This window comes from Artibeus jamaicensis, unplaced genomic scaffold, assembly GCF_021234435.1.
Source record: "Artibeus jamaicensis isolate MK-2021 breed Jamaican fruit bat unplaced genomic scaffold, CSHL_Jam_final contig_3174, whole genome shotgun sequence".
In the NCBI taxonomy this organism is placed as follows: Eukaryota; Metazoa; Chordata; class Mammalia; order Chiroptera; family Phyllostomidae; genus Artibeus; species Artibeus jamaicensis.
This window is the reverse complement of record NW_026521738.1, coordinates 25,761-40,752: the sequence shown is the minus strand read 5'-3', so window position 1 is coordinate 40,752 and position 14,992 is coordinate 25,761. Positions and strand designations below refer to the sequence as shown.

Here is a 14,992-nt window from a genome sequence, read left to right as displayed (position 1 = left end):
GAGTAGTAATACAGGTTAAAGTATTTGATTTTGGCAACTCTACAGTCTGTCCTTTTCACTCCGGGGAGGAATCGATCATGAAGAAATCATTCATTTAACTTCCTTTCTGGGACTTCAGTGGGCTTGGACTTCTTCCTGGGCTAGTGAGGAAGCGTATTTGAGCGTGGCTTTCTTTTAGCGCCATGGCAGGGGGCTCCACTGTGGTTGTTTGACGAAGGTGATCTGAGTTTTATGAGGAATTAATGTTCAGTCCTTGGTCCTTTTCCAGAGTTTCCTGGTCTCATGGACCAAGGGGTTCAAGTGCAGTGGCGTGGAAGGCAAAGACGTGGTTACTCTGATCCAGAAGGCCATCCAGAGGAGAGGGGTGAGTAGGGGCGGCCGGTGGGGAGGCAGGAGCTTGGGGTCTGGAGGCTCTTTTGGGTCCACTCTGAGGTCTTCCCCAGTCTGTTCTCAACTCAGCACGAGGGCCTTTTGTTGTTCTTAAAGCGAGGTTTTTCCCCCTTCTTCCCTGCTATGTTTCCCCAATAATGTATTTATTCTTCCCAGTTTTATTGAAATGTAATTGATGTACAGCTCTGTATCAGTTTAAGACATACCACATAATGAGTTGATATACATACATTGTAAAATAATAGCTATACCAAGAATTTTATAAATGACTAGATTTTGGGTCCAAGATGATCATCGTGGACAAAGATTCTTCGCCTTGATCCTAGAAAAACTCTCCAGTTCTTAACCTGAAGACTTGAACATCATTTTCAAGTAGAAAAGTTGGGATGATGTTGGCATTAAGGTGGAATGGGGTGGAGAGAGGTCAAGATAAAGGTCGCAGACGAATAAGACCTTTGGGGAGGGAGGGGGAAGAAAGATAAAGAAGAAAGAGGAGGAGACGACAGTGAGGACAAGCTGGGCCATTCTTTGTGCGGTGGTGACTGTCAGCTGGAGCGCAGGGCTGCTGTTGGGAAGTTCTCCCTGATGAAGGCCAGCGGGTGGGGAGCGAGACGCAGCTGTTAGCCTGGCTGGGGACCCGCTTTCCAGTGATAACCTTCTCTGGTTGTGAGTAGGGTTAGTCGGGAGGCAGCCCTGTTACTCCCCAGCTGTGTGTCTTGCTGCTCTTTCTCTCCATGTTCCCATCCATGACCTTTGTGTGAGAGTGAAGGTCAGATCTCTCCTTTTATCCCTGCAGGACTTTGATATCGATATCGTGGCTATGGTGAATGACACAGTTGGGACCATGATGACCTGTGGTTACGATGACCAGAACTGCGAGATCGGTCTCATTGTGGGTGTGTGAGGGCCGGAGCTGGCCGATGTGCGGGGTGCGGGCTGGAAAGGCAGCAGGGGTCCCTGGCCCGGGCGTTCCTTTGTACTTCATATTGGAAGATGATGGTGTGGTCACTTTGGAGGACCAAGCCAGTACTTGTGGAGTTGGGGGTGTTAGCAGAACGGATACCCCAGGAGTCTGCTCTGAGGAATCCCAGTCACCCCGGGGAGTGTCAGGATGGTGGGTGGTGGGGCAGGCAAGGGGCAGATGGGTGCCGGCCAGGGAGAGAACGGTTTGGGTGCACACTGAGCAGCCCTTGTTTCGGCCAGGCACGGGCAGCAACGCCTGCTACATGGAAGAGATGCGCCACATTGACACGGTGGAGGGTGACGAGGGGCGCATGTGCATCAACATGGAGTGGGGCGCCTTCGGGGACGACGGCGTGCTTGATGACATCCGCACCGAGTTTGACCAGGAGATTGACATGGGCTCCCTGAACCCCGGGAAGCAACTGTGAGCAGAGGGCTTGGGGCGCGGGCTCAGGAGTTGAGTTGGGGTGTGACCAGGGCCAGGGCGTGGTTCTCATTTTTGCTTTCCAGCATTTATACCCCGCAAAGGTTGCCAAGGTGCCCATTGGTTACGGGGATTTGTGCTCATCACATGTGCTGTGAGTGTAAATTTCTGAGCAAGCTCTAAGGAAGATAGAAAAAGCAGATATACCAGGTAATAATTGGGACTGGCCTTCAGAACAATAGTTTTAGAGAGTCATATTCCGAGTGTAAGTGTGACTCTGCTCTTTCTGCCTTCAGTTTATAGGTGGCCCTTAGAAACAGTTTGTGGGCCACATAGAACATGGCTGAGATTTGGGTCTCCAAAAACTCCTTTTGTAGCTCCCACCCATCACTGTCTAGATGACAAGGGAGAAGCTGTGATAGACGGCTCCGTGACTGGTGGAGGCTCTGACTCAGAGTGCCGTGGCGTTGCCTGGGAGCTGGGCTGACCCCACGAGTCCCAGTGCCTCTCAGCCCAGCAGTACCCAGACCCAAGGCCTTAGGACAAGTTGGCCAAGGTGCCTCCTTGGCCCCCTTCCCTGAACCTGTGGCCCAGCTGGGGCCCTGGGGTGAACTGGAGGAAAGGCCCAGCATTTGGACCCTGAATGTTACACTCTCCCCCCTGGCTAGACTTGGTACTTAGTTACTTTTGGCTCTTACAAAACATTAGTTCACTCTCATAAACATTTGCTAAATGTCCCTGAAAGATCTTGAAATAGGGGTTGCTGCAAGCTTTAAGGGCAATTACAAAATGTTTTGAGCAATTCAGGCCCTCTCTGGTCTTGTTGCTGGGCCTGGGCAGGACAGCTTGCAGAGCTGATCTCTGCTTGGAGAGGAGGATCCAACCCTGCAAACCAGCTCAGCAGGGGAGCCTGTTTCTTTGCAGAGACAGTTCTTGCTTCCTCAAGGGCGCATGGTTTATTTAAGGCACAAACTTTCTCACAGGTGGAAACGAGAGTCCATTTGCTTGTAACTTTCATAGGAACATACGGGCCGTGTCCGCCATGCTGGGGAGGAATTTCTGGACTGAAAATCACTTCCTCAGTGCCTGCCTCCGTCAGTGAGGCACACCCACGCCATTCCAAGAAGCCGTGTGCCCTCAGAGGTGTCGGAACACAGAATTGCTAGCCCAGCCTTGGCAACCCACCAATCAAATCAAAGGCTGGAGGGACATATGCCAGTGTCAGCTGTGGGAGCCCCAAAGTCATTTGGGGCTTGAGTGGGAACTTTTTCGATTCTTTATATGTTTCTAAATAAATACTTTCCAAAACAAAGTGTTCTAAAAAACTGGAATAAGACTTTTAAAAACTGCCCACACTTCAGAGCCCCGCTGGACCCTCCTCCTACTTCCTACAGGACCACCTATTTCAGAGAAGCCGCTGTAACAGACACACGAGTTCCTTGCCATTGAAGGGTCTGCCTCCCTGGCAGCTGGCTGCACGGGTGCGTGAACCTTTCAAATGCACCCTCTGCTCAAGCAGTTCAGCCAGCTCTCCACGTAGCTCTAATTCTGCCATACTTGACCTTGGGTCTTGAGCAAGTCACTTCCTGAGGGCCCAACTTCCTCTCTCACAGATAGCACCAGGAGAAAGCTGAGTCCCTTCCCCACCCCTGCTGCCTGCTGCCTGGAGGGAACCTGGCCTGGTCAGTGTCCGCGGTCCCTGGGGGCCTCCTCTCCCCAGGGCCCAGATCTTTTCTGAGATATCAAGTAAGGGTATATACCCTCCTTTGCCAAAAAGAATGGTAAAGACTTGGTTTCTCCTGTCACAAACTCGGAGACACAAAAGACTGTCTTCTAAAGAAAACAGTGCCATCTAGTGTTGAAGAAATAAATTACCCGCGGGCCCTCTCAGCTTGGCGCTGGCCATTCTTAAACATGCCTCTATCTTATCACTTGCTTGCTCAGAAACTTCCAGTGCATCTCACTCCCATATTCCTCAGAGGCTTTGTGGCATTTTGAGCCCTTTCTCAACTATCCCAACCTGCCCTTCTAATCTTGCCCCTTCACCTCTGCTCCCCCACCACCCCTGGTGGTTTTCACACTTTTCTTGGGAATTTGCCTGCAAAGGGCCAGGGCCAGTGTGCAGCTGTGAGATGCTGGGCCTCCACCGCCATTTACTTGTAACTTTCACTACCAGCTACAAGTAACTTGTAACTTTCATTACAACCCCCCCCACATTTAATTAGAGTGACCTTCTTTTGTAAATAAATATTGAGGTTCATGGTATATTAAATTTCATTTTCAAAAATCACTTCCTTGCTACAGAAAACATTTTTTAACTCACTCCAAGTAACTTACTTTTCCTAAAATTTAGCCTATTCCAGAATTTCCCATAGTTCTTGGATGCCTGCTAATGGCCCATTCCCCGTGGTTCAAGGGCCACCTGCCTGCAGGGGCTCCCCCAGCCCTGCCCTGGGCTGTCACCTCACACATGTCCATCAGCCTCTAACAATTGCCGAAGTTTAACGTGTGTGTGCAAGTTGCCTTCACGGGACCTTGTGAGTTCATGGACAGCAGGGACTTCATTTGTTTTCTGGTCTGTATCTTCCTGCAGATTTGAGAAGATGATCAGTGGGATGTACATGGGGGAGCTGGTGAGGCTGATCCTGGTGAAGATGGCCAAGGAGGAGCTGCTTTTCGGGGGGAAGCTCAGCCCCGAACTCCTCGCCAAGGGCCGTTTTGAGACCAAAGACGTTTCAGATATTGAAGGGTAAGCTTTCGGGTTCCTCTCTGTTTACTGGAGTGGTCAGGAAGTTGGGGAATGACCCTTGGCACTGGCCCTTGGGCCCTCGAGTGTGGATGGCAAGAGGGCCTTGCCCAACATGGGCCATACTGGCCTGTGGCTTGATGTCACTTACCAGATAGTCTCTACTTCTGTCTATTTTGAGCGTGTTGACCGCCAGAGTGACCCATGGTACTGGGACTGACTGGCCTCCAAATGCAGAGGCCTCACACTCACATTCCTGCCGGGCCGGGGGCGGGGGCTTGGCTTAATGCTGGAAGCTCCCCGTGGCCCTTACTGACTCCCTTGCTTCTATTTCCTTTCCCTTCTTCTGAAGCTCCATTGGTGATTCTCAGAAAGGGCTCCATTCTCACCCCTGCTTGGTTGGCCCCTAAATATACTCGTCTAGTTCCATTAGGTTGAGCTGAAGCCTGCATTTCATGGAGCAGCAGGGGTGGGAGTGAGGGTGGCCTAATTTTTGTTTTTCAGTTAACAATATCCAGCGTTGGGCTCGTTTCCTGTTCTTGAGACTCCCACTAGTGGCTTGAGGAGGCCTTGTTGGCCCAGGGGCCAGACGGTGGAGAGGAGTGATTCTGGGGTCATGGGAGCAGTGAAACAGTTCAAATGACCGAAATGGAAACTCTTGAAGGAGTTGCGAGATGAAAGTACTCAAATCTGTGAGGCACGTAGTTCCCCCAGGAAGAGCGCCAGCCACTCTCGGAGCACCAGCCCTTCAACACAGTCGCTGCACGAGCTGAAGCCCCGCCCTCTCCCTCGTGAAATGCAATAGACTCTGACTGCTTTCTAGAAAGTAGGGTGGGCTGCACGGCTGGTTCCCATGGTCGGAGGTGGTGGGTAGCAGGGACGCCAGTCCCTCCACCCATGACACAAGGAGACACACAAACTCACACCCAACTCTGTATAAAGCACTGAGAACAGGGACTTACAGAGTATGTGCGCGAGAAATATTAGTTTTTATCATCAGGTCAGGAAAGAAGGGCACCTGTAGTGCTGGGTGTGTGCATCTGTCTGGGAGAGGAGCCTCAGTTGTGTTTCCTCCCTGTTCAGACCCCTCCCCTCCCCTCACCCCACCCCACCCCCGCTGGGCAGAGCAGTGAGGCTGGTGTCTGCCCTCACTGAGAGATGGAGTTTGCTGAAGCTGAGGGGTTTCCTTGTTAGTCCCCACTGTGGCCCCAGTGGATTGGATACCTGCCCACACGTGTTCTTTCTGTTTCCTAGGGACAAGGATGGCATCCGGAAGGCCCACGAGGTCCTGGTGCGGCTGGGCATAGACCCGACACAGGAGGACTGTGTGGCCACTCACCGGATCTGCCAGATCGTGTCCACACGCTCAGCCAACCTGTGCGCAGCCACCCTGGCTGCTGTGCTTCGGCGCATCAAGGAGAACAAGGGCGAGGAGCGGCTGCGTTCCACTATTGGGGTTGACGGCTCCGTCTATAAGAAACACCCCCAGTGAGTCAGTGTTTGGGAGCCAGCTCCGCTCTGCATTCTGGGGTGGTGGAGATGGGCCGTGGACTTGAGCGTCTTTGCAGAATGAAAGTTGCCGGCCGGGAAGTGGGAGTCGGGAGGGTGTTGTTCTTGGTGTGAATGGAGGTGATTTCTGAAGCCCACTGACCACCAGGGGTGGGGTTTACTCAGAGCTCTCCTGGCCACTCGGGGCTCTTGTTTCACCCCCTTGTTTAGGAGTTAGTGTTTGCTTGTTTCTTTGACTCTCGGGGTTCCTGATGGTCCCTTCGGGTGCTGTGTCCTCTGCCAGGGGCCACCTCAGCCTGGGGGGTTGTCAGCCTCTCTGGCTGACCTGGGTATGGAATTGATCCAGCCCTGCCCCGCATGTTCTGATCCCTCGGGTCGTAAGTGCCAAAGCCTGCACATTTCAGTGGGACCTGGAAGGTACCTGTCTCTGTAGTGCCCACTTGTCCCATCACGCGCACCTGTCATGGGTGCCTTTCTGCTCAGTAGGCCTTCGCCGACTGAAGTGGTTGATGCCAGAGGTCTCAGCCCTCCCACTCCCTCCAGCGCTTCAGACACTTTAAAGTGCACACGAATCGCTGGGGCATCTCGCTAGGAGAGAGGCTGGTTCTGATTCACAAGTTCTGGTTCAACCCAGTGGCACTGCGGACCCACAGATCGCAGGGGTGAGGCCCTGGAGACCATGGCTCAGAGCAGTCGCCAACCAAGAATTTCTTGCTGAGCATACCTGTTCAGGCATCTCTGGCGCCTTTGGCAGGAATTGGCCAAAGAAAGGCCAAAGTCCAGAAGAGCGTTTCAGTTTTTTCCAGTTTGGGTCTTTCCCAGGCAGCATCTAATGAAATGAGTAATTAGACACGAATAGTAGTTGATGTAGACTCACCTGATTCCACTGTGCTGCTCCAGCAAAGAGGCCGCTATATGGGGCACAGGAGCTGTGGCCTGTGGGATGAGGGGGTCCATGTGACTTCCTGCAGGAGACAGTGGCTTCCTAGAAGGGTCCTTTCCTTTCAGCAAGCCATCCGGGACCCGTCAGGGTGGACACAGGTGAATATGTGAGCTTTTGCACAGTGACCCCACCTTGGGAAACAGGAGGGGATGTTCAGGGCAGCATCTGCGTCTGCAGGCGCCTCTTGGTGTTTGCACTGAGGTGGTGAGCAAACGCCCCGACCATTAGTGCCATGGACACTAGCCGTGGACACTCACTTCTTACCCCATCTTGGTGACTGCAGTTTTGCCAAGCGTCTTCACAAGACTGTGCGGCGCCTGGTGCCTGACTGCGACGTCCGTTTCCTCCGCTCTGAGGATGGCAGTGGCAAGGGGGCGGCCATGGTGACGGCAGTGGCCTATCGGCTGGCTGACCAACACCGAGCTCGGCAGAAGATCTTGGAGTCTCTGAAGCTGAGCCACGAGCAGCTGCTGGAAGTCAAGAAGAGGATGAAGGTAGAAATAGAGCGAGGTCTGAGCAAGGAGACTCACGCCATGGCCACTGTCAAGATGCTGCCCACCTACGTGTGCGCCACCCCCGACGGCACAGGTGCGTGGCAGAGTTACCACCTGGCTCACCACCGTGGGCCTTCGTCCTGGCGTTGACACTCTGGGAGGACCCCGTAGCCTTAGCATTGAATGTTTGCACCAGAACATATTCCTTCAGCTGTAGTCCAAATGCTCCTCAGCTTAATAGGGTTACATCCCAATAAACGCACTGTAAGTCGAAAATGCAGTTAACACCTCTAACTTACTGAACATCACAGCTTCGCCTAGGCTACCTTCAATGTGCTCAGAACACATACATACATTCGCCTACAGCTGGGCAAAAGCATCTGACACATCGATTATAGTGTGGGGTGCTGGGTGTTTACCCTGGTGGTTGCCTGGCTCGCTAGGAGCTGGGGCTCCCCGCTGCTTCCCAGTGTCACAAAAGAGTATTTTACCGGATGTCATTAGCCTGGGAAAAGATCAAAATTCAAGGTACAGATTCTACTGAATGCGAATTGCTTTCACACCTCTGTAAAGTCAAAAATCGTTGTCAGTCCCCGCCCACGTGGCTCAGTGGTCGGAGCATCACCCTGTAATGGAAGGGTTGCAGGAATGATTCCGCGTGGGGGCACATGCCTAGGATGCGAGTTCACTCCCATCCATTTGCAATTCTCGGTCTGGACGCTTTCGGTCCCGGTCTGGCACAGATCCCCGGTCCGTGTGAAGGAAACCAGTCAGTGCTTCTCTCACACTGATGTTTCTCTCTCTCCCTTCCTCTCTCTGAAACCGCAAATGAAGATGTCCTTAGGTGGGATTTTTTAAAAAATCATGAAGTCAAACCATCCTAAATTGGGGACCATCTGTACAGGAAATTTACCAGAGGAAGCTCGAGCAAGGCTTCCTCTGATAAAATTTGAACACTGAGAATAGTAAATACTTACTGAATGCTTACCAAATGTCAAGCACTTCTCTTAGCATTTAACACATTTCATGTAATCTTCAGCTGTTAACAAAGATTAGTTGTCATGGCTGACACAGAACTCAGGCACGGAAATGAAGAAACCTGCCCCGGGTCACCCAGCTGGAAAGTAGCAGAGCTGGGATTCCATCCCAGGGATTTTGGTTCCAGGGTCTGTTCTTATGCCCTAGGTCAGGGGTTGGCACGCTAAGGCCCACAGACTGAACCTGGCCCACCATCTATTTTTGTAAATAAACTTGATTTTACACAGCCATGCCCATTCACCTATGTATTGCTCATGGCTGCTTTGCATTACCGTGGCGGAGCTGTGTGGTTGCAGCAGAGACTGGCTTACGAGCCCTGAAATGCTTACCACCCAGCCCTTCACAGAAAAATATCGCGGACCCCTGGTCTACGCCACACAACCAAAGAAATGGTGGCTTTCCCCAATTCACAGAAAACAATCGTTGAGCATGCCAGGGTGAGGCAATGGCACACGACCAGAGGGAGAGTCTGGGACTGGGTCCTGGCTCTACCCTCTCCGGCTGCGGGGTCCTGGGCAAGTGACTCAGCCCAGCTCGGCCGGGTCTTACTTCCTCCTCAGAGGGGAACGCAACCCCCCCACCCCCCAGGCTGCCTGACAGTTGCGTGAGTGCTGTGGGAGGCGAGAAGCGTGTAGTAATTGCCCAGTGAAGGAGGTGCTGACTGCCATTCCTTCTCCATTCTAGAGCCAACAGAGGTGGCATTTTACTTAGCATGACTGGCAGGTTGGGATGTTTTTGAGTGTGCTGTGTCATCCTTGCCTCTGTTCTGCGAGCTCATTGTGACTGGCGGGTCCCCGCCACTTGAACTCATCTGAGAACCACTGAGGGGCCAGCAGGCCTCTCTGGTCCCCGCATCTTATCTTCTTTACTGTTGCGGGGAGCTCACAGCCCGTCTCCCCTGAGGTTGTCGAGGGCCCCCCGGGAGATCTCCCCATTAGGGGACAGGGATTGAGACCCTGTCACTGTCTGATGTGGTCAAGTGGCGATGCCCCAGTCATCATCTCCCTGGGTTTTATTTTCCAGAGAAAGGTGATTTCCTGGCTTTGGACCTTGGGGGTACCAATTTCCGCGTCCTGCTGGTGCGTGTGCGGAACGGGAAGCGGCGTGGGGTGGAGATGCACAACAAGATCTATGCCATCCCGCAGGAGGCCATGCACGGCACAGGGGACGAGGTGAGGCGGGCGGCACCTCTGGGAGGGACCCCAGTAGACACCCACTTTTTGCCTGGGAGAAGAGTGCTTTCTCTGCTGACCATGGTCCTGGGGAGGGCTGGGTGGGCCAGGACCCAGGGCCAGCCTTAGGTTTACACCTGACCTTGTATTTCTCCCGAGTGGAGGCCTCACTTGTGCCCAGGCCTTGCTGGGGGAAGCCTGCCCTGGCCAGGGCCCTCCCCCTTAGAGCCCACCTTCTCCCTGCAGCTCTTTGACCATATCGTCCAGTGCATCGCCGACTTCCTCGAGTACATGGGCATGAAGGGCGTGTCCCTTCCCCTGGGCTTCACCTTCTCCTTCCCCTGCCAGCAGAACAGCTTGAATGAGGTAACAGCGCCTTTCTGGAGGGCTCACCTAGGGGCTTTATTGACTCTATGCCAGCCAGAGTTTGGAGCAGGAGAGAAAGTTGAGCTGAGAGGAGGAAGAGAAGGGCGAGAGTGACCAGCGATGAGGAGGGACCTGTCGGTGGGAATGAGTTAGGTCAGAGCTGGTGGGGGTTAAATAGGTTGGCTCAGTGTAATAATCAGTCTTTGGGATGACAATGGTGATGCAAATCAAAATTTTAATCAACAACTAACATTTTAAAGCACTTTATGCCAGGAACTGTGCCAGGTTTCCTGCATGCATTATCTCATTTAACCTCACAGCAACACATAAGGTAGGTTTTGTGTACCCATTTTGCAGAAAGAAAAATAGGTCTTTAGAGATTTGCCAGCCATCAAAACCTGCCATTTCTTAGGTTGCAAGACCTTGACCAGTTCAGGTAGCTCGGGAGTGGCTAAGCTGTGATTTGAATTCTAGTTTTCTAATACCTAAGCCCATGCTCTCGGTTAAGCTCAGTTATTCCTGAGGTCCGTGTTTTAAGTTCAGGGCATTTTCATTCATCTCCTGTCATTCAGATGCCCACGCTCTCCTTTAGTCTCACCTTTGCGTTTCACTCCCTTGGATGCAGGAGGGAGTGTGGAAGACTAGTGTTCTCAGATGTGCTGGACATGGCGTGTTGAGAAGTGTCAGAGCTGAGTAGGTGATTCTCGGGGATCACCAGGGTCTGTACTTGGTACATTAGATGTCAAATTACTGTCATTTAGCAGTTGTTCTTGTCTTTGTTGTTGTGAAGCTGATGCGCAGAGCACAAGTGAATACTGTGCTGTGAATGGGTTGCCAGGGCACCGAAGGCACAGTTCCCGCTTTGGGTTCTCGCATGTGAACTGCACTGGCGGAGCAAGCTCGGAAAAGCCAGGGCCGCTGTTTGGAGTGTGGCAGCCGTGCAGTGCAAAAGCTCTGAGGGCGTGGGGTGTATTCTGAGCCCCCCCATCTGTGGGGGGCATGAGGAGCCCTTGCATCATCTCAGGAGGAAGAGCGGGTCGATAGGGGAGGAGGGCAAACAGGCCTGCAGTGTGGAGGAGGGCGCGGAGGTTCAGGGAGCCCGACCCAGTGGCGAGGAAAGGCCCTTGGGACGGCAGCCCTCACGTAGCTCAGCTGAGTTCTGGAAATGCCTCCCTCCGCTCCCCTCTTAGATTTGCTATGGGCCCTACGCGGTTAAGGTTTGGGGACATCTTGCATGAAGAGCCCTGCCTAACAGTTTCCCCCAATATCTGTTAACGTCTGTCGGGTGTTAACTACTCCATTGTTGCTTTTAGCTTTTCCAGTTTCTCTGTCTCAGCACATTTTTTTTTTGGTGTTGGGGCAGTGGATTTTCAGAGCCTTCACATTTGCATTGATTTGGCAAAGGGAATTGTCAAACATGTGGGTAAATATTTATGTGATATTTGATGAAACATTACTTATTATAACAAAGACATGAGAAACAAACCTAATTGTTCCATGGTCAGGAAATAATAAATTATAAGCCATTTACTGCCTCATACCAGTGACTAGTTTTTTGGGAGAAATTTCAGTGGTATGGGACAATGCCAGGGGTAAGACTAAACAATTTTTTTAAGGAACTGTTATCTTTATGCTACATGAACATATAAAAATACAATTAATAAAAAGACAAAAACAATACACCCCAGTGTGTATACTCCCAGGCTTTTCTTACTGAAATATTTTCAAACAGACATGTGTTACTTTATTTGTATGCGGACATGTTATATGTAGATTTATATTTGTCTGGTGGCCCCAAGACACGTAAACGGCCCCTGCCTGAATTGTAAGAGTACGTCCGTGTGCTCTGAGTCTCTGCAAGGCCCCCACGAGTCCTGTCCAGAACTGTAGGAATTCAGAGCCAGTGAAGCCGAAGCCGGCTCTGCTTCCGCCGGGTCATCCCGCCCGTGGGAAGTTCGGCGGGCGCTGCGGCCCAGCGGTGTCGCCTGCCGCGACCAGCCGGTGGCCTCGGGCAGTCTCCCCAGCTGTTGGGGCCTCTGCTTGTCTTAGCTCCCCCTGAGTAATGTTATTTGAGCATTTTGTAAACCTGAAAGTGGCCCAAACCCAAAGTTTGATCAGAGGTGTAAAGGTCATCGGTAGACAAGCGAATTGGGAGCAGAAAAGCACTCGGCTGTCAGGGCGTAGGCGTGTAAACCAGGGCTCCGCGGGGTGGCGCTTTGCTTTTCCGAGGCTCCCAGGGTCAGAACGCAGTGGGGCCCGTGCGGGCCGACTAGCGGCACCAAACTCCTGGGCCTGAAGTGCCGGGCTGACGGGCACAGACAAGCAAGCGAGGCCGGAGGAGCCGTGCGAGCTCGCGGGCCTTGAGCGCACAGCCTGTTTGTGATTCGGGGGCCCTGGGTGTCCTTGACCTTTGTTTCTTGATGGAACCAGGGAACAAAACCATTTCTGTTTGAACATGTCTCTCCTGTTCAAAGCCACCATGTCATCTGCTCCTGGAGGGCTCCGTGATGTGGCAAAGGGCCACATTAAAGGTGAGAGGACTACAGGGGCTCCAAGGATCGCAGACTGCCCCCCTCACTGGGGCGGCGGTGATGCCTAGCTGTCACCCCAATTAAGGGCAGATCACTTGTTCACTGTGTACTACACGGACCCCTCTGACATAGACATAGGGTGGGGACAGGGCCAGCTGCCGTGCCCAGGGAAGAAACAAGCACGTAGAACTTGGTTCCTGGCAGGGGCGGCGTGTGCTGTGTGTGGCCCACCCAGTGGAGTCGGTGGGCCTGGGCGTGAGTCCTCCAAGCTGCAGGCCTCGGGCAGGGTGCTCCAGGGCCACGGTTACCTGTAAAAGGGGCATGACAATGAGAAATACTTTACAAGTTGCTGTGAGGATTAAATGATGTAACACACGAGCTGTGCTTGCTTACTGCCTGGTACATTGTAGGCACTCAGGACATTCAAGTGGGGGAAGCCAGTTTAGAGTCATGTGTGGAGAGCTGATCGGTTACTGGGGAGAATCTGTCGGACCTGAATAGGGGAAGCACTTTTCTGACATCCTCGTGACTGCTCCCGTGTGGTTTTTAGAGCATCCTCCTCAAGTGGACGAAAGGTTTCAAGGCATCTGGCTGCGAGGGCGAGGACGTGGTCACTCTGCTGAAGGAGGCCATCCACCGGCGCGAGGTGGGAGAGGCGTGGCGGGGCCGAAATGCTCTGCGCATTCAGAGCGTGGGGGAAGTGTTGAGCGCGGCTGAATGGGTTAGGGCGAGAATGAACTTAGTCCTTCAGCAACCTGCGAGTGTCCACTCTGTGTCAGGCCTTGCCCTTGGCACTGGGGGTTCAGGGGTGTCCACAACACACGCCTGCACTAGGAACAAACCTCTGAGCATTAGCTCAGTGCTGTGGAGCTATGAAGAGCAGCAAAGTTGGGTAAGGACAGACCGAGTGGGGAAGGGGCACTCTTTTAAATAGTGTAACCAGGGCAGGTCTCTGAGGAGGTGACATATGAGCAGAGACCTGAATGCAAGGAGTGACAGAGCCATGTCGTGCAAGGTTTATAGACACGTAAATCTCCCTCGCAAGTGCCTGAAGGTTCACTTGTGACCTGGGGAGGGGACCTGCTTTTGCCCTCTCAGGAGTTTGACCTGGACGTGGTTGCCGTGGTGAATGACACCGTCGGGACTATGATGACCTGTGGCTATGAAGACCCTCACTGTGAAGTCGGCCTCATTGTTGGTAAGGACCTAGGCTGCCCTTCCCACACGGGGACACATGGCCTCGGGCGGGTAGGTGGGAGACAGTGCTGAGGGAGGCCCCGCTGGCTCTGTGGTTGGCAGGCACGGGCAGCAACGCCTGCTACATGGAGGAGATGCGGAACGTGGAGCTGGTGGATGGGGAAGAGGGGCGCATGTGTGTCAACATGGAGTGGGGAGCCTTCGGCGACAATGGGTGCCTGGACGACTTCCGCACGGAGTTCGACGTGGCTGTGGACAAGCTTTCCCTCAACCCTGACAAACAGAGGTAGGCACCCGCTGCCTGTGGTCTCTGGTGCGTGAATCCCAGGACTGACCATGGCAAGTAATCGGATCCTCTGCAATAGCAAAGCCCGTGATGCTTTCTCTTGAATTGTTAATAGAAGAGATTTCCTCGGAAAGGGTTTCTTGTCTAACGCATCTGTAACGTTCGGGTGAAGTCCCTTCCCCCTGCTGGCCTCTGACGCTTTCAAACCCCAGTTGGAAAAACAAGTGACAACAGTATGTTGCAAGGAGAATTTCACATAGAGGGTGTTAGAGGGGTGAAAAGACAAAGGGGGGCACGAGGAACACAGAGGTCATGCGTGTAAGGAGCAGCTCCCACCCCTGGGACTGTGAGAACAGGCCGGGGAGGGAGCGTTGAGACCTAGGTCTGGGAGGCGGGGAAGACCAGTGGCAGGGGAACCGCGGATGCCGCCAGGGTGAAGGGGTGAGACGGGCAGGAACAGGAAGCCTGCGGAGCAGACCGCTTCCTCCTCCTCCCGCCGTCCAGGGTGTAGTGTCCTCTGTGGCTGGCCCTGGGTGGGGAACTGGGAACTTCAACTTTTGTAAGGCACTGTTGAAGGTGAAAAGACCCTCAGCCACATTCAGTTTTGGGGGCCAGGACTGGGTGTCTGGTTAGGTCTAAGAGAAAGCCTGCTAAATGCCTAGTGAGGTGAAGGGTTAAGCTTTTCCTGGAAGTGTGGTAGCTTTGGGTATTGCTTCTTGAGAAGTCAGGAATAAGCCTTGGAAGTGAGCCCAGAAGGTGGGGTCAGTTCCAGGGAACCCTGTGGGCCTTGGACTCTGTGGCCAGCTTCACCGACCACCAGGAATCCTGCTCAAGTGAGTCAAGTAGCATTTACTTCCCCACCAGGGTGACTCTGCATGCCCTCTACTTTCAAATGTTTCCAGGGCAGGGGCTGACTTGACGCATCCCAACCAC

At 53.1% G+C, this 14,992-nt stretch overlaps 1 protein-coding gene across 2 annotated transcripts in view; it reads left to right on the top strand.

Annotated features, from left to right (window-relative positions):
- Positions 1 to 14,992, top strand: part of HK2 (hexokinase 2) — a 60,628-nt gene that overhangs the window by 39,556 nt on the left and 6,080 nt on the right. For both annotated transcript variants that reach the window (XM_037130870.2, XM_037130871.2), the window contains 11 exons: positions 269 to 364; positions 1,187 to 1,286; positions 1,594 to 1,777; positions 4,371 to 4,526; positions 5,778 to 6,011; positions 7,259 to 7,563; positions 9,531 to 9,679; positions 9,926 to 10,045; positions 13,127 to 13,222; positions 13,675 to 13,774; positions 13,876 to 14,059. In XM_037130870.2, the coding sequence (XP_036986765.1) occupies positions 269 to 364; positions 1,187 to 1,286; positions 1,594 to 1,777; positions 4,371 to 4,526; positions 5,778 to 6,011; positions 7,259 to 7,563; positions 9,531 to 9,679; positions 9,926 to 10,045; positions 13,127 to 13,222; positions 13,675 to 13,774; positions 13,876 to 14,059 (1,724 nt within the window). The remainder of the gene's footprint in view (positions 1 to 268; positions 365 to 1,186; positions 1,287 to 1,593; positions 1,778 to 4,370; positions 4,527 to 5,777; positions 6,012 to 7,258; positions 7,564 to 9,530; positions 9,680 to 9,925; positions 10,046 to 13,126; positions 13,223 to 13,674; positions 13,775 to 13,875; positions 14,060 to 14,992) is intronic.